Source organism: Balaenoptera borealis, assembly GCF_965194805.1.
Source record: "Balaenoptera borealis genome assembly, chromosome: 1".
Classification (NCBI taxonomy): domain Eukaryota; kingdom Metazoa; phylum Chordata; class Mammalia; order Artiodactyla; family Balaenopteridae; genus Balaenoptera; species Balaenoptera borealis.
Window position 1 is genome coordinate 193,833,994 of NC_138860.1, and position 17,729 is coordinate 193,851,722.

The 17,729-nt window shown below is 67.5% G+C and overlaps 2 protein-coding genes across 2 annotated transcripts; one reads left to right on the forward strand and one right to left on the reverse strand.

Annotated features, from left to right (window-relative positions):
- The first annotated feature begins 453 nt into the window (after positions 1-453).
- On the forward strand, positions 454-4,798 carry C1QTNF12 (C1q and TNF related 12). The gene is made up of 8 exons (XM_082354675.1): positions 454-852; positions 2,787-2,903; positions 2,984-3,095; positions 3,194-3,345; positions 3,737-3,845; positions 4,097-4,187; positions 4,385-4,463; positions 4,607-4,798. Exons 1-8 carry the CDS (start codon positions 685-687, stop codon positions 4,703-4,705), a joined length of 927 nt encoding a protein of 308 aa, XP_082210801.1. The 5' UTR covers positions 454-684; the 3' UTR covers positions 4,706-4,798.
- Positions 4,799-15,368: 10,570 nt separating this feature from the next.
- Positions 15,369-17,710, reverse strand: B3GALT6 (beta-1,3-galactosyltransferase 6). The gene has a single exon (XM_082398858.1). The coding sequence runs from the start codon at positions 17,633-17,635 to the stop codon at positions 16,661-16,663; it is 975 nt and encodes a 324-aa protein (XP_082254984.1). The 5' UTR covers positions 17,636-17,710; the 3' UTR covers positions 15,369-16,660.
- Positions 17,711-17,729: the final 19 nt, after the last annotated feature.

Sequence of the window (17,729 nt, forward strand, 5' to 3'; positions counted from 1 at the left end):
GGCCTGGCTGGGTGAGGGCAGCCCCTCAGTAAGGGTGGGCCCTGTGCCCCAAGAAGAGGAGGGGGCAGAAGGGCTCTGGGGCAGCCATGTGCCACACCTTTCCTCTGAGGTCAACCAGTCTCCCCTGCTGGCCCCGCTCACCCCAGGTCACCTAGGCTGGGACAGGCTGGGAGCCCGGTGGGTCGGCTGTCCTGCTTCCAGACCCTGCCCTTCCCGGGAGCGGGGCCAGAGGGATCAGGGTCCGGGAGAGGTGGTGAGGAGAGGGGTCATAGGAAGCGGCAGAGGGGCTGTGATGGAGTGCATCCCGCCCGCAGCTTCGGGGCCCCACCCTGAAGGGGCTGGGGTGGAGGCCCAGCCTCGCCCCTCGGGCAGTAGCAGTGTGGGTTCCGCCCCCATCCACGCCCCGGGCCGCCCGTGAGCCCTCCCCCTTGGAGTCCGCCAGCTCTGGGGAGGAGGGGAAGGTTTATTTGGCGGCGGCAAGGGCACTCTGCTCACGAGGGAACCTGCAGGGACAGGGGCGCGTCCTCCCGCTTCACTTGTTAGCCCGGCTCATCCTGCGCAGACATGCACCAGTGGTGGCCGGGCAGCCCTCGGGGCTGTGCTCCCGCGTCTGGGCTCTGAGTGCCTTCGGGCGCCTGGGCTCACATCACTGAGCCGCTGCCGGCTCCGGACCCGGCAGCCAACATGCGCTGGGTCTGGGCGGCCGCCGCAGCCCTCCTCTGGCCGCAGCTCACGCTCCTCGGGGGCGTGAGGGCCCGGCGGGAGCCCAAGAGGCCACGGAAGCCCGGCCAGCACCCCGCAGCCCCGAACGCCACTACGTCCAGCAGCGAGGGGCTACTGGGCTTCCCCAAGGTATGCAGGGTCTGGGCGCACGTGGGCGCCATCCTCCCACCTGCAGGCTCTGCCCGCTGGACTCTCCAGGCCTCCCCTCCCCGTCTGGGTGGGGTGGGGCTTTGGGCAGGAGCCACGGCAGTGTGGATCGGGCCGGCCTCGAGGACCCTCTCTGGGCCTGGGGAGGGGTGGGGGCGTGGAGGGGCTTCCCGGTGGGCTACATTTAACCCTTTGAAGCCCCAGGGACCATCATGCCCTGAGCAACCTGCTGCCATTCGGTGTGACTGCAAACCGGGGAGGTGCTTCGGGCAGCCAGTTAAGAGCCCCCGCTGCCACCCGGGTGCCCCAACTCCCGCCGCCGGTGAGGCCAAGGCTCGCCCTCGCCTGACCCGCTGGGCAGCCAGCACCCGCTACGGCCTCTGGCATGGGACGTGCTCCAGGCCTGGGAGGCCCCCGGCCCAGCCTGCCCCCGGCCCTCTGAGAGGGGTTTCTTGTACATGCCTCAGCCCTAGGGTTCCACCCTCTTGGGCTGGGGCTCCCCGAGGGGATCTTACAGCTGACCCCAGCAGCGCAGGCCTGGTGGCCGCTGGAGTGAAGCGGCGGTTGCTGGGCCAGGCCCCCTGCCAGCCCTCGAGCCTTTGATCCCGGCCTCCTGCCTCCCGAGGGCGTCTCCGTGGCGGCCATCCCGGCTGCTCTCGGCCCACGCGGCCCCATTGGAGCCGGAGGCGTCGTTTTCCAGCTGGGTAGGCTGAGGAGAGTGAGTCCTCCTCGGGCCCTGCTGCCAGGGGAGTGGGCTGCCAGCAGGCTCTGGGGCAGGCACGCAAGCTCTTGAGCCAGGCTCCTGGGGGAGGGGTCCTTGGGGACAGTTCCTGCCCTGCCCGGCCCACCCTGCCCGGCCTGCCCCTCCAGAGCCAAGGCAGGGCAGTCTGGGGGCAGATAAGGGGGTGTCCCTGGCCATGCCACCCCTGCCACAAGACGGCCCTCCCCAGGCGTCAGGAGCCCTGCTCTTCCTGCTGGGGCTGGGCTCCTCCCCCACCGGCCCCCCCGGGTCCTCCAACATGGCTTGGGTCTGTGGCGGCCAGAGGAACAGGCGGATAGCAGAAGTGAGGACCTGGAACGTTCGGAAGTTCCTGGCTCCTCTCCCTTCCCTGGCGGGCCCCTCCCAGCTCCCCAGGGTAAAGGCCTGCCCTGGGAGCCTGGGCCTTCGTCGTGTTTGGCGCTGGGGGCTGACCGCTGGCCTGGACCTTGGCCAGGACCCCTCTTCTTGCCTGCCTGGACGGCTCGCCGGGAGTAGCCAGGGCTCCACTGGCCTCGTGGCAGTGGCTCTCTCCTGCCAGACCAGAGTCTGCTGCGCTCCTGGCCACTTCAGGGACCTCTGTGTGAGGCTGGCACACAGACCTGGACGCAGAGAGGGACCAAGCCCCCGGCACACGCCCCTCCCCTGGCACGCTGTCTCGTTCTCTGACCTTGGGGCTGGGCGTGCCCCTGCCTCTCCCGCGGCCCTGCTGCAGAAACTGGGCGTAGGAGGGGGGCTTGCAGGGTCCGATCCTGGGCTGCCAGCTGGCACACCCGATGCCCAGCACAGAGCGGGACCTTGCCCACTGCCCCCAGCCTCACAGGGCTCTGGAGAACTCACTCCTGCCCACCACTGCCTGCCTCAGCCGGGGCTGGGCCCCTGTCAGGACACGTGGGGCCCGGCCCCGTGTGCACACGGGTGTGCCCATCTGCTTGGGAGCAGCAGGAGGGGGCCACGGTTGCGGCAACACAGCAGCAGACCCGAGGCTCCTGGACGTCGGGCCCTGGCCTGAGTCCCGGGGGTGGCCTGCGGTGCCCCGTTGCCGTCTTCCTTGTGTCTGCCCAGGGCCCCACAGTTCCCTGTTCTCCCCCGGGGGCAGTGGGGCAGGGCCCAGCGGGGCCGGTGGTCAGCACTCTAGCCCTGTCCTCTGACCCTTCAGCTGCCTGAGGCCTCAGGGCCTGAATTCACAGATGCCCACATGACATGGCTGAACTTTGTCCGGCGCCCCGATGACGGGGCCTCAAAGAAACGGTGCCGAGGCCAGGACAAGAAGTCGGTGAGCCCCGGGGTCTAAGCGCAGGATGGGGATGGCTGTGGGTCCCACCACGATCCTCATTTTCTCCTGCTTCCCACCAGCGAGGCCTCTCTGGCCCCCCAGGGCCTCCCGGGCCCCCCGGCCCCCCAGGACCCCCCGGTGCGGAAGTCACCCAGGAAGCTGTGCTTCGGGAGTTTCAGGGGATGCTGAAGGGTAGGCCCCCCTCCGCCCACTCTTCTCGCGAGGCTCAGGAGGTCACCCTGGGGGTACCCCAAGCTGAGCCGAGCCGCCCCTCCACCCCGTCCCCGCAGAGGCTACCAAGCGTCGGTCCTCGGCGCTGCTGGGCCCCCTGCTGCCCGAGGGGACGGAGAGGTGGCTGGTGTCCGAGGCCTTCCACTGTCGGCTGAAGGGCCCGGTGCTGGTGGAGAAGAGGACGCTGGTGGAGCTGCAGGGCTTCCAGGCCGTGAGCGGGCGTGGGGGGCGGCCTGGGGGCATCCACTGCGGGCGCTCAGGCCCCAGCACGCCAGCTGGGGGGCAGCACGCTGGGCGGGCCCCACAGGCGAGCAGGCCCACAGCTACCGCCGGGCGACCCTGGACCCGCACACGCCCCGCCGAGGCTCGGGGAGGGGTCCGAGGTGGCCAGGGACAGGCACACCCTCCCCTGTGGAGGTTCTTGGGGCCCCGATCTGTGCCCAGAGGCCTGGGTGGGTGCAGACGCACGGGTCACCCCTCTGTCCTGCCCACCTGGGGCCTCTTTGGGTTGGGGGCTGTTGGTCTCAGGCACCTCCCCCAGGCTGGGTGTGGGAGGTGAGGGTCCAGACCCTGTAGCCTGCGTCCCCCTGCTGTCCCTTCAGCCCGCCGCCCAGGGCGCCTTCCTACGGGGGTCTGGCCTGAGCCTGCCCTCCGGTCGGTTCACGGCCCCGGTGACCGCCATCTTCCAATTCTTCGCCAGCCTGCACGTGGGTGAGCGGGGCCAGGCCAGGGTGCATGTGGGGGGGTGGGGGCTGGCCTTCCGGGTGGCCCCCGACGTTACAGGCCCCAGGCCTGGGTCCCATTGCAGAGGCACCTCCGGCTCCCACCCTGACTCCCCTGGGGGCTGGACGGGTCCTCACGCCCACCCTCCCCAACCCGCAGTGTGCCCCGAAGCCCCCCAGCCCCTGCCCCCCCTGCTCCGTCCTCCCTGAAGGCGCTGCAGACCTGGCCTGTCTCCGCAGACCCCAGGGAGCTGCAGGGTAGGGCCCGGCTGAGGGCCCGGGACACAGTGCGTGTGCTGGTCTGCATCGAGTCCCTGTGCCATCGCCACACGTGAGTGCGCCCTCCTGGGGGTCGTGGGGGCATCCTGAGGGGCACAGGGGCCATCTTGCCCACGGAGGGGGGCTGCCTTGAACACAGAGGACCGCGGTGAGCACCGGGGCGGGAGCACGCGAGTCTCTGGGCGCCGGCGGCGGGGGGGGGCCCACCCCACGGCCACTGTGCCCTCACCCCTGCGGCCCCGCGTCCAGGTCCCTGGAGGCCATCTCCGGCCTGGAGAGCAGCGGCAGGGTCTTCACGGTGCACGTGCAGGGGCTGCTGCAGCTGCAGGTGAGGCCGGGGGCCGGTGGGGCAGCGGGGGGCGGGGGGCAGTCCTGGGCCTCCAGGCTTCGGCCCGGGCACTGCATGGGCTGGTGCCGCCTGGCCGGCAGCCGGGCCCTGTGGGTGGTGACGTCCACGGTGGGTGTCTGCAGGCGGGACAATACACCTCCGTCTTCGTGGACAACGGCTCCGGCGCGGCCCTCACCGTCCAGAGCGGCTCCAGCTTCTCCGGCCTGCTCCTGGGCACGTGAGGGGCCGACGGGCCGCGGGGGAGATGCCGCCACCCTCACCCCGCTGCCCTCTGGTGAACCTGGGGTCACAGCAATAAAGAGCCCCCAGCCCTTCCTGTCGCCTGGTCGCTGCGGCGTTGTAGGGGCAGGGGTGGGGGAGGGTGGGGCCAGAAGCAACCATGGAGCGGCCTCAGGACACCCATGGGTGCGGGTGCGGGCTTGGCCCTGGAGGTGGAGCTTCCGGCCGAGCACCCTGGCAGCCGGGGCGTGTCCCCCACGGCCCCTGTGCCTGCCGGGGGCCACCTCTACCTTGAGGACAAGGACAGGTGTCTGTTCAGGCCGCCACTTGGCCCGCCCAGGGCCGGTCCAGCCTCAGAGGGCAGCAGCCCGTGGGCACTCACAGGGCCTGGGAGGCCTCGAGGCTGGTGAGTGGCACAGTGCGTGTCGGGGAGCAGAGGGCGAGGCGGGGCGCCCCACGGGGCTGGTGGGGAGCAGACAGGTGTGCTGGCCACCAGCCTCATACCCTCCAGACGCGGACGGTGTCCCCGCGGCCCGGGCGTTCTCATTCCCCCAGGGACCTTACTTCTCGCCACCTTCTCCTTGGCGGCTGCCCACCCCCCCCCCCCCCGGCGACAGGGTCAGAGCGGCCTGGACAGGGGGCTCAGGCCCTGCCTGTGGGTCCTGTAGATTCGGCCCCTGCCCGCACCACTCAAACTCAGACGGAAGAATGTAAATTGGTCGGTCGTGGACGTCCGGGTCTCTGCAGAGCTGCTAAGATACCATCGCTGGTTGGCACCTGGGCCCTGGGTGGGCGGCCGCACCTGGCCCCTCCGCCCATGACTGGGGCTTGGGGGTGGGGGATCAGCTCCGCCGCAGGGGGGCCCGGAGAGCCGTCTCCAAGGCTGAGCAGGGAAGGGCAGGGGCTCGGGCGTCCATCTGCCAGCTCGGGTTGGCGTGGGGAGTGGGGCGAGTTATCACCCGCTCCCCCAGACCCTCCCTGCAGCCCGCTGGGTAATGAGGCAGGAAAGCTCTGGTGCCGGCAGGGCGCCAGTCCATGCAGCGGCGGGCTTGGCCACTGACCCGTCCCCACCTCTCTCCCTGGTCCCCCTGGGTGGCATCAGGGGCCCCGGGTCTGGGGGCGGTTCTCGGCTTCATGGCGCCGCCGGCCTGGTCTGAGAGGGATGTTCCCGCCGCCTGCAAGGGGGAGGCGTGAGTGGCGCGCTGGGGTCTCTGTTGGGAGGTCGGGGGAGGCTGCAGGCCGCCCCGCCCCCACCCCCCATCACCGAGGTCCTGTGTGGGCCGTGGGGCCCAGGCCTCCTGGGACTGCTGTGTGGAGCCCAGCTTGGCTGCAGGCACCACTCTGTGTTCCCGCCCGTGCACGGGGCTCACTGAGGCTGTGAGTGGTGGGACCAGATCCCCCCACCCCCGGGGCTCTCCTGACTGTCCTTCAACACCGGCCGGTCCCCCCACCCCGCCCGGCCCGGGAGGGGGCAGGGCTCACCTCCTCACCCAGACCTGCCGAGGGGCTGTGATGACAGAGGTCGGGGCCAGGCCCTGCTGGGGCGACAGACGGGAGACAGGAGATGAGGAGAAGAGAGACGGAGAGGACGGACAAGCCGGCCGCCCGGGGCTTCTGCGGGCAGGTGGCCAGGGCCGGAGGGCCCGCACCCGGCGCCCGACTCCGCCGCCTCCCGGTCTGTCTCTTCGTCCTCCCGGTCTCTGCCCCTAATGGGAGGTCATTAACCACTTAGCTCTAATTCCCTTGGAATGTGCTGTCTCCAGCTGGGCCCGGCGCTGCGAGAGCAGAAGCAAAGAAGTGGGGGGCTGGGGTGGGCGGCAGTGGCTGCTATCGGCGGGCCCAGGGGCATGAGCTGAGGTGGCCCTCAAAGACGCAGGCTGTCCTCCCAGTGCGGACAAGGGGCCAGCGTGGGGTGAAGCCCCCAAAGGCCCCGCCCTGGACCCAGCGGCATCATTTTCTCTCAGCCCTGTCATCTCGTGGAGCCGGACCCAAACTGGGGTGTTTGTTAAGCTCCCTGGGCCCTGGGCCCTTACGGTCACACCCAGCCAGTCGGAGCAGGGGCTCCTGGGTTGGGTTGTAGGAGCTCTTGCCCCTCAGGCTCACTGGGGGTTCCGGGTTGGGGGCCTGGGGACGGGGCTCTTTTCCCTGTCCTGGACTCTGGTTCTGGAGCTGGGCTTTGGGGTGGCCAGCACAGCGCTGGGCGGCCTCAGCTTGAGCCCTGACCCCGAGCCCTGCTCTGAAGCAGCGGTAGGTGCTGGGCTGACCCCGTTGGCCCCTCTAGGTTCCCTTCCCAGAACCTGTGGCTGACCCTTCTGCCTGCAGCCGGGCCTGGGGACTTGCTGTGCTGGGGGCTCCCGGGAGGGAGGGCGCTTCCTCCTGGGAGCACTCCAGCCCTGGCTTCCCAAGCCCTGGTCCCCGGCCGCAGCCGGGCTGCTCCTGACCGCCCCACCCGGCGCTGAGGCTGAGGCGGCTCTGGGGTGCTGGGGGCGCGTGTGTCCAGGTTGGGCACCCTCGGCCTGCGGTCCAGTTTCCGTGCAGACAAGAATGTGGGTCTCTGGCTCAGGGCAGTTCGAAGTTCTCTCAGGTCCGGGAGCAGCTGCCGGCCCCCCTCCCTCCCCCCCGCTCCGCCCCGCAGGAGCTGGCTGGGGCAGGGGTGGCCCCTGGTCCCCTCTGAGGGCTGCGGATGGGACAGGGTCGGGGTGAGGCCAGCAGGACAGGCTGCCCACCTGGCCTGGGCTGGGGCTCCGGGGAGGGTGAGGTCCTCAGGGTGCGGCCAGGACACGCCGGCCCTCTGCAGCCTTTTGTGGCCGTCTGTGGCCAGTGCCCAGCTTTGGGTGTGACTTCGTCCCCTCAGGTTGGGCCTGGGCTGGGCGCAGGGATCTGCTCCAAGGGCCCCTTGGGCTGCCTCTCCCCACCGGGGCCCCCGTCCTTAGCCAGCCCAGACCTTCTGACTCCTGTGGCCTGGGCCAAGGACCCAAAACGGCCCGAGGGTGTGTGGGTGTGGGGAGCGCAGGGGGCCCGCTGGGACCTGGGTGGACGTGTCCTCGGTGTGGCTGTGCGCCTCTCCCTGGGTCTGCGTGTACCTGGGCCCGCCGTGCTGACCCCGCGTGTCCCGGTGGTGGCTGCGCTGGTGACTCTGGGAGCTCCGCCCTGACCTGTGGTCCAAGCGGAGCTCCCCGTGGTCCCTGGTGTCTGGGTGACGCGTGTGGGGGTCTCTGTGTGTCCTCTCTCTCCGCCCTGCAGCCTGCCTGGGCTTTCTCGGCAGAGCTGAATCACCAGGACCCTTGGGAGCGGATACAGAGCAGGTGTCCAGGCCTCGGTGGCTGGAGGCCCTGGCCGGCCGGTCCCTGAGCTCAGGAACAGCCACGGTCAGGGTCCTTGGCACTGGGGAGACCCGCTGGCATTGGTCCAGCTGGGGAGGCCGTCGTGCTGGACAGTCGGGCTGGTGGCCGCACAGCCATGGACGCTGGGTGGGGAAGGGCCACTGCCCAGGGCCTGGAGCTGGACTCACCGGGACGGCCGGGGACTCTGGGTGATGGGGGAGGGGAGAGGGGCTCCCGGCCCCTGTCCTGGGGCAGAAGCTCCTTGCGGGCAGCAGGGAGCCTTATCTCATCCGAGGCCTCCAGCCTGCACTCAGCGCTCTGACCTGGGACCTGGCTGCACCCGGCGGCCCTCGCTCGCTGACCGGGCTCGGCCAGCGTGCCCTCTGGGCTCCGTGTTCAGGCCACTCCAAGCCCTGCATGACCTCGGGGCCCTGACCCAGGTCATCGAGGTGCTGGGTCTCCGGCCCAGGGTGCCTGAGCTCACCCAGGAGCTGACGCCTCCAGCAGCCTGGGGCCTCCCCTGGCCCAGCCCCTGGGGCCTCCCCCGGCCCAGCCCTGGAGCTGGGTGGACACAGGCTGGGGAGCCCGCCTGGGTATTGGCAACTCCCACACCTGTGCCTGTGCGTGCCGCCATCAGCGCGCCTGCCCCTCGGTGCGCCTGCCGGCGTGTCTTGTGGTGCACGCGGGCAGGCCTGGCGGGGGCTGGGGCGTGGGGACCAAGGGCCTTTATTCGGGAGGATTTGGGTGCAGCCCTGCTGTGGGGCCGTGACTCATGGGCTCCTCTGGTGCGATGACGTTGGTGTTGCAACAGCTGGCGTCACACGCACACCTGGGGCAGTGGGGCAGTGGCCAGGCCAGGAGAGATGGCCACCTGTGCCCGCAGCCCCTCTGGGCGGCTGGTGGGACCCGGGCGTGTGAGAACAGGACTGAACAGGAAGGGGCGTCACGGGCAGAGCTCCGCCTCTGAAGCGAAGTGTCTCCAGAAGCAGCCCCTGCTGCTGCCCCGCGGCCCTGCCGCCCGCACCAGGCCCCGCAGCGGGATCGGCCTGGCCTTCACTGTGGAGGCTGCCCTCTCTCGCCTCTGGGGCCGGAGGCGCAGGCGGGGGTCCGTCTGGGAACACAGTCAGAGGGCCGGACACGGTGACCCGGCGCTGCTGGCCGGGCTCGAGCCTGGCTCTGGCCATCCGCCCGGCACGCTGCGCGGGACTGGGCGGGCGGCTGTAGCCGGGGGTGCCGGGCCCCCTCGTGGGCTGGGCTGCCGAGACCCTCAGACGCCACCAGAGGGAGGGGCCGGGGCTGGGGTTTCTTCTTCTCGGGTCACCGGGCCGGGTCAGGCCCTGGGTTAGTGGGAAGTGGGAGCTGGACGAGGGCCCTCCCTGGGCGCCTGTCCCGCCGGCAGGGCCGTGGAGGTTCGGCGTTTAGAGGACAGAGTCAACCGCTGTCTGGTCGCCACGGCCACCCTGGCTCCTGGCTCCTCCCCAGCCCTGAGCGCCACCCAGCGCCGTGGGCAGCTGAGCCCTGCCCGGTGGACCCTGCAGGCCGGCCGGCAGGCATGACCCGGGGCCAGCGGCAATGGGGCACCAGCTGTGAGCCCAGGGCATCGCGTGGTGGGAGGGTCCCTGATGTCTTGCCGAGTGGCCAGGTCAGAGACTGCCCCCTGCTAACACCCCTGTCCCCACTGCCCAGGCCTCCTAAGCTCCAGGGTCCAGCTGCCCACCTGGCCACCAGAGCCCCCTTCCCAGGGCGGGGGGTGTGCTCTCGGGTAGCTGCCATCTCTAGGCTCCAGTGGAGACCCCTCTGTAGAGACCCATGACCCTACCACCTCCTGGGTCCCCCCCAGGCCCCCGCTTCCGTCTCCTGGGCAGACCTCATCAGTCGGGTGGCGTTGGCTGGACCCGGGGTGCCTGCCGGTGCTTGGGCCGGGGGCGGACCTCTGCTCGGTCTTCTGACCCGGCCAACTGAGGCTGACGTCCAGAGTGGGGTCTGGCCCTGCCCCAGCGCCACGGGAACTGCTCACCTTTCCTGACGTCACTCGTTCCTCGCGTCCTGTTCCGGGGCTCCAGAAGCCGGGAGGGGTATCACTGGGGACTCGGCCGTTGGCCACTGGCCTCCGCTGTGACTCCCACCAGACCCGGGCCCCGGGCAGAGCCGGTGCTGCAGCCACGGGCTGCGGGACGTCCACAAGGTCACACTGAGGGTCTTGCTGGTCACTGTGGCCCGAGCAGAGGACTGAGGCTGGCCGTCTTCCACTCCCCTCCTGCTCTCTTCTCATCACCCATCCAGGGCCCCACGGCAAGGGAGGCTCAGGGTCCTTGGGGAGGAAGGGTGGGATGGGTTCCCGGGACCCCCAGCCGAGGAGGGACCCTGGGGACGCGTGGGGCGGCCGGTTGCCGTTTGCTCTGGGAGATCCCTGAAGTGGTCAGCGCCGTCGGAGGGGTCGCCTGGCCACAGTGTGGCCGTGGTGGGCAGTGCTGCCTCTGTGTGAGGCCGTGAGGTCTGAAGGGGGGGTGCTGGGGAGGGGTGGGGAGCCAGTAGCACCATCCACAGATGGGGTGGGGTTGGAGGAGGGGGTTGGGGGCCAGTGGGGGAGGGGGTGGGGGGAGAGGGAGGAGCTGGGGGGGCAGAACCGAGGTGGGGGGCCAGGGGGGCCCAGGCTGGCCGTGGTGGGCGCCCACAGAGGCCAGGTGATGGGTGAGAGGTCTTCTTCCAGCTCCCAGGGCTGTGGGGACGGTGACCGCAGGGGCGACCCAGGCCTGGGGGCCTGGGCAGGTGGGCGGGGCGGCCTTTCACCACCTCCCTGGACTCATGGTGGCAGAGAGATGTCGGCTCAGCCCAGAGCGTGTTTATAAGGAGGAAAAACAGCCCACACCCTTCGTCAAGCCCCTGGAACCAGAGCACAAGCACCAAGGAACAGCTGGATGTGACCTTGACCTTGGGGTTCTCTGAAGTTGCTCTGGAGGGGGGCCCTGCTGGGGGCCAGGCAGCTGGCCTGCTTTAGGCCTGTCTGCAGCAGCTGCTGTGGGCTCCGTGGGGCCCTGGATGGCAAGGGTCAGTGGTCTCACGATGTGGACAGGGTGCCTGGGGCAGGGGGCCCGAGAAGAGGGCTGGCCACCCCCGTGAGACCCTGCGGATACGGGGCTGAGACCCAGTCCACGGGGGCACGGGGGGCCCGATGGATGGCGGGAACGTGGGGCCAGGCAGATGAGGCACAGGCCGCGGGGGCCCTGTGCCCCCAGATGGCAGGGTCTGTGCTGAGCCCTGGGAGGTGGCGGAGGCTGGGCTCAGCCAGTGGCTGAGGGCTCTGGGATGCCCCGGCAGGCACCCGCCCAGCGCCCAGAGTTGGGAGGACTGGGCAGGTGGCGTCGGAGCTGTGCTTGTCCACAGGGAAATGGCGTCTCCCAGAGTCTGGGGCCTGTGGCTGAAATCCAGGGCTCAGCAGACTCTGCGACTCTGGGTGGAACCCCTGCCGGCCTCCTCTGGGCCTCTGCTGGAGCCAGCCGCCGGGGCACTTCTGGGCTGGCAGCTGCGTCGCTCCGGACTCTGCCCGTCGGCACAGGGCCTTCTCCTCCCTGGGTCTCTGCTTCCTCTTCCTACGAGGACACAGTCATACTACAGTAGGGCTGCACCTGCTGTCCTCACCTTAGTTACACCTGCAAAGACCCTACTTCCCAACCAGGCCACACTTGCAGGTCCTGGGGGCTGGGACCTGACACGTCTTCTGGGGGACACAGCACAGCCTGTAGCCGGCCCCTGAGAACCTTGACCACAGCTAAATATGGGCCCCCCCCCAGGCAGGTGGGTGGACGGAGAAGGTCTGAGGGGATGGGGACACGTCCTAGGAGGACCCACACGCAGCAGCACTCCGTATCCGGAGGCAGCCGCCCAGGCACATCCAGAGGACCCGGGGCTGGCTGAGCACGAGCCATGGCTTCTGGGCGCCCAGCAGCGCCAGCTCTGCCTCCCGGGAGGCGTCTTCCGAGCCGTTGGGCCCAGCAGGCGGCAGGCAAGGGGCTCCTGTTTCCCGGGTCAGTCTCACTCCTGGGGCAGCACAGACCCTGGGACAGCCAGGTACACAGGTGAAGGCCGGGGAAGGCGCGAGGCCAGGGGGAGCGGTTGGTGGGTGACCTGGACGGGGCCTCCCCGAGGACGAGGAAGGGATGTTGGAGTGAGCAAGGGCTGGCGGAGGCTCAGGGCAGGAGTGAGCCTGGCGTGGAGGGCAGAGAAGACTGCAGCCCGGAGCCCGGGAGAGTAGCCTGAGTGTGGGGAGGTGACGGGGGGACGGGCAGCAGGGCCAAGCACAGCCCACGACGTGGTGGCTCAGGCTGCGGGACAGCGGCTGTAGGTCCCCCGCTGCCCTGCTGGCTTCTATCTATTATCTATTTATTTTACTTTTTGGCTGTGCCACATGGCTTGTGGGATCCTACTTCCCTGACCGGGGATTGAACCCGTGCCCCCTGCAGTGGAAGTGCAGAGTCTTAACCGCTGGACCACCAGGGAAGTCCCGTTGCTGGCTCCTCCTGCTCCAACTGCCAGGCTGGGCTTCTCCGGGGTTCCCTGCAGGCCCCCAGCAGCCCCACTGCTCAGTGGCTGGTTTGGAGGTGGTGAAGTGGGGCCAGCATCTTGGGGGCTCCCGCATCGCCCCCTCCCCATGTCTCCCTCCCAGATCCAGCAAGTGGCTTTGGGCACAGACCCCCCAGGGTTACGGCTCTTCAAACACCAGGGGTCTTTGAATCTGAATGTTTCTATTTTTATCATGGGGACATTCCCAAGGCCAGAACTTACTGGCTAAACCTGGTATATACAGCGACACTGGGGGGTGGGCAGGGAAGGGAGGCCGCCGCCACCCCTTGGGATGAGTCAGGGGCTGGCTGAGCGCACAGGGACAAGGGGGCGGCTGGGCGGCTGGCTCTTCCCAGCTGCAAGTTGCACGCCAGCCTGCCCTGCAGGGCCCGGAGGCCGGGAAGCCCCAGCGCCGAGGGCAGGCGCACCTCTGGGCTCACTTGAGGGGAGCCTCGGCCCCTTTCTGTCCTCGGGTCTCTTCCGGCAGCCGTGTGTCCTGGGTGAGCCCCTGGCCTCCACCGCATCACTGGTCCTGCTAACTCAGCCACAGCAGGTGGACCCAGGATTGGGGGGGTCTGGAGAGGGCCCACCTGTGGCCGTGTGGTGACCCCAGCAGTGCGGTGCCACAGACCAGCCCCCATGCCTGGGCCATCCTGGCAGGCACCGTGTCCTCTAGGTTCTTGGGTCCCACGTTTCTCTATTTTATTAATTAGTGATATCGTATCGTATTTTTAAATTAAACTTTGAGTTTTGGGTCCCCATGGGCTGTTCACCACTTGAGGTGTCCTGTACCCTAAATTCCCCCAGAAAAGCCAGTTTGGTGGTCTGACTTCCCATCTCCTAAGGACCTATTGCCTCCTGAACCCGGGACGGCCTGGGCTCGGCCCCTGGTCCACAGGGCACCCATGCCCAGACGGCGTGGACTTCATGGCAAGTGCCTTGGCGGGTGGGAGGTGCAGACCAGGAGGGCTGCCTGGGAGGGGACGCCGTGGCCGGTCCACATGCAGGGGATGGTGCCAGCAGGCAGGGAGGGTGAGGGCTTGGCCCCCCGGCCAGGAGAACCTGCCAGGCCGGACGGGGCAGGAGCAGAGACAGAGGCTGGAGGAGGGCCGCCTCCTCCAGGCCGGTGGCAGGCTGGGCTCCGTGACGCCCACGTGTGGCCCGTGCACGGGCTCCAGGACCACAGATGGGGTGGCTGTGGGTCCCTCTAGGAAGGGATCCTGGCCTTCAGCTCCAACATGCTGGCCTCTCATCAACCACAGTGTGGACAGGCACCATCGGCCCAGGGTGTGTGTGTTGTTCCGAAATTTCAAGTTTCAGGTTGAACAGTATGAAATTTCCACTTTTGTAGGTCAAAACTGGTTGCATATTGGCACTTTCACATGGTTCAACTAAATGCCAAAGCTCACAAGTGCCCCACCCCTAAGACAGGTGCCTGGAATTTTAGATTTTTTACCAGGGGGTCTTGGACGTTGGTGCCGGGCAGGGATCTGAGGATCCAGCGGCTCTGCCCTGGCCATGTAGCCTCTGCAGGTCCTCCCATCACTCGAGGCACCTTATCCTGTTCTGAGAAACGGACATGTGTGCCCACCAATTCCTCTGATAATCCCGGGGTTCAGACGAGACATCCCAGGACCATCATCCCAGACGGTCAGCAGGAACTGGGTCCTGCCGTGGCCAGCATCCCTCAGCACTCACCCAGTGGAGGGCAGGGCCCCATCCTGCTCACCCTGGTGTCCCCAAACCTTCAGCCACGCAGTCAGTCCTGGCGCAAGGCTCACACCTCATAATCAGAGCCGGGTCAGAGGTTGGGGCCTCTGCTGTCCAGCCTCTGCCTTCTCAAGGCAGAAGAATCGTGGTCAGGTCACCAACCACAAGACCGCCCCCCGTCTTTCTGGCCTGAGACCCACAGTTTTTATTTATTTATTTATTTATTTATGTATTTATTTTTGGCCACCTTGGGTCTTCGTTGCTGTGCGCGGGCTTTCTCCTAGTTGCAGTGAGCGGGGGCTACTCTTCGTTGCGGTGCACGGGCTTCTCACCGCGGTGGCTTCTCTTGCTGTGGAGCATGGCCTCTAGGCACGCGGGCTCAGTAGTTGTGGCACGCAGTCTCAGTAGTGTGGCTCGCGGGCTACAGAGCGCAGGCTCAGTTGTTGTGGCATGCACAGGCTTAGCTGCTCCGTGGCATGTGGGATCTTCCCGGACCAGGGTTCGAACCCATGTCCTCTGCATTGCTAGGAGGATTCTTAACCACTGCGCCACCAGGGAAGCCCTTGAGACCCAGAGTTCTTGCTATTCTTCTACCTTTAGACAAAAATAACCAAACCTGTCGCTATGGACTGACTGTGCCCCCCAAATCAGATGGAGGCCCCAATGCCCTGGTGCAGTGACGTCTGGATCAGGGTGAGGGGGCCCATGAGGGGATTAATGCCCTAAGAAGGGACTGCAGAGAGCTCACCCCGGCTCCCCCACCACAGCACGGCAGGAAGGTGGCCCTCTGCACACCAGAACGAGGGCCTTGACAGAACCCGACCACGCCGGCACCCCGATCGCAGGCCCCCAGCCTCCAGAAGCCACAGGAGAGAGCCGTCTGATGTGTAAGCCATCTGGGCCAAGATACCGCTCCTAAAATCCACAGCCTGAGAGGGCTCGGGAATGGCAGTAAACAGGCGAGTCAAAGACTTGTGCCCTCCTGTTCCTAGTGCCCCAGAGCCTGGGCTGCGGGCAGGTGGCAGCACAGCCCGGACCCAGACAGAATATGCACAGAGTTCTCACACCCCTAGCCTGAGAAGGGCTCCCCGTTTCCCGGGAGCCACTTTATTTAACTTCTGCAATGACCACAGTGCTCACTTTTCACATTTAACGGGAAAAAGAGGAAGCCCCAACCTTCTGGGGATGTGCAAGGGAGCCACGAACTGCTGTGTCCCCAAGGGGACATGCCACAGCAAGGCTGTCTCAAGACAGATTTTGGGAAACCTCGTCAATGCTTCCAGAAACACTTGCCCTGTGCGGCCGAGAGGAAGCCTTAAAGAAAAGTGTTTTTAGAGAGAGACAGTGGGGTCACTTTCCGTGTAAACAGAAGAGAGGTGGATGAGTTCTTCCATGTTTCAACTCTTAAGCAGCAATGGGTCTACAATTCAAGTTGGAAAAACAGATTAACCCACAAATTCCAAGTTCTCGTAGAAAAGTCCTTAAGCTCTTAAATACCAAAATATATGAAACCCCCCCACTCTCAACTCAAACGCTTATCTTCGCAAATTCACAAAATTTATAAATAAATAGCAGGCAAGCTCTGATTTACACATACCACGAATTCACTCCAGACAAACACACAGACCAAAATACCATGAAAGCTGACTCACATAAAACGAACTTAAATCCTAGACGTACATGTGACAAGCGATACCAGCAGGAGACGCAAGAGGTGACCTAACCGCATAAAGCAACAGTAACTTCTATAAAAGCTGTTGGGTTGCATCACATGGCCAGTCTCCAAGTGCCAGGGCCCAGTTAACAGCAGTCACAGCCCTCAGCAGGTGCAGGTGTATGGTCAATACAGTGGAGGCAGGACACGACATTGTCCCCAGCCCTGAGGGGTGGGGCATTTTTCTTTGGGGTCATGTCCTGCAAGTCCTGTCAGCTCCATCCTCTGGCTCCTTGGCGCCGGCCTGGGAGAGGACACTGAGTGGTCAGGCCCCGTGGGGCTGCCTGCTGACTCGCCCACGTCCAGGCAAAATGCTGAAATCCAGGAACAGGACATTTCTGTCTGACAGGATGCTGGCCCCAGATGCAGAACAAGATGCTCTCGGATAGGCTGTCAGGTATGGGCGCTTAGCGGAGCCGGGGCTTAGGAGTTGTCCACTGCTGCCTGGCATCTGGCCCGTGGTCACCAGGGAAATTGGGTCCTCTCGAGGGCCGGCCTCATGCTGACGACCAGCCAGAAGCTGTCAGCTTCACCAGTGGAAGGCCGGCGGGCGGCCCCCAGTGACTCGGTCCGGCCTCCACGCACCGCCACGCGCAGCAGAATGGCTGAACAGCGTCGGGAGCCAGGCGTCCCGGCCCTGCTCGGGGCGGTCAAGGGATGCCCTCCTTCCGCTGGCAGCACTGCGAGGGTGGCGCCGACCAGTCGTAGACGTAGGACAGGCGCAGCTGCACCTCCCGCTTGCACAGGCGGCCCTCGCGTGCCAGCGTCCGGTGCTTCTCCAGCATGTCCTCCAGGCTCTGCTTGTGCGTCACCAGGTACTGGTTGTTGCAGCCACGGGACTTGTACTCGGTGTCGAAGCGCGGGTCGTGCTCGCGCTGCACGTCCACCGGCGCCAGCCAGGCGCCCAACGACACGTCCTCGCTGTGCCAGGCGCGCAGGTACTCGCGGCTGAGGCGCAGGTAGCGCACGAGGTCGGCCGAGAGCACGTACCCGCCGCCCAGCGCGTAGGGCAGGTAGTAGTCGCAGAGCTGCCAGGCGGCCTCGCGCCAGCGGCCCCCGGGCCGGACGCGGCCGCGGCCCGAGAAGAAGCCCCAGTAGAGGCGGCGGCGGCGCGCGGGGTCGCGGGCGCGCAGCTCGGCCACCAGCGCGTCCAGGCGCGCAAACGAGTCGTCGTCTGCCTTGAGCACGAACTCGAAGGCCACGTGCTCGTCCAGCCAGACCAGCATGGCCAACACCTTGGCCGTGAGGTTCTCGTACGCGTCACGCAGCGCGGGCAGCAGCAGCAGGTCGCCGTGCCGTGCCTGTTCGCGCTCCAGAGCGCGCCGCTCGTCGGCGCCTAACCCGCCAGTGCCCACGGCGAAGCGCGCCCACACGTCCCCGGGGCCGCCGCGCCGCGCCGCCAGCCACGTGCTGCGAACCACGCTGCGCCGCTCGGCCGCCCGCGGCGCGCTGGCCACCAGTACTGCCAGAAAAGCGGCGGCGCGCGCGGGGCCGAAGGGCGCGGGCGCGGCGGGGTCGACGGGCGCCCTGCAGCGCGCGAGGTAGAGCAGCGCGGCGCCGCCCAGCGCCAGGGCGCTCAGGCCCAGCGCGGTTCGGTGCCGCCACGCGCGCCGCAGCAGCTTCATGGCGCGGGGAGCGCCGCGGGCCGCGCCGTCGGGTTACGTGAACCCGCGTACGCTCCTCATTGGCCGCCCGGGAGGGTGGTGAGGCCGCTTCCGC

Excerpts from the sequence above, each read along its gene's own strand:
- C1QTNF12 (XM_082354675.1), top strand. The coding sequence starts at position 685 with ATGCGCTGGGTCTGGGCGGCCGCCGCAGCCCTCCTCTGGCCGCAGCTC. Across the intron at positions 2,904-2,983 it reads GAGGCCAGGACAAGAAGTCG|CGAGGCCTCTCTGGCCCCCC; the intron begins GTGAGCCCCGGG and ends GCTTCCCACCAG. Across the intron at positions 3,096-3,193 it reads GTTTCAGGGGATGCTGAAGG|AGGCTACCAAGCGTCGGTCC; the intron begins GTAGGCCCCCCT and ends CCGTCCCCGCAG.
- B3GALT6 (XM_082398858.1), bottom strand. The coding sequence starts at position 17,635 with ATGAAGCTGCTGCGGCGCGCGTGGCGGCACCGAACCGCGCTGGGCCTG.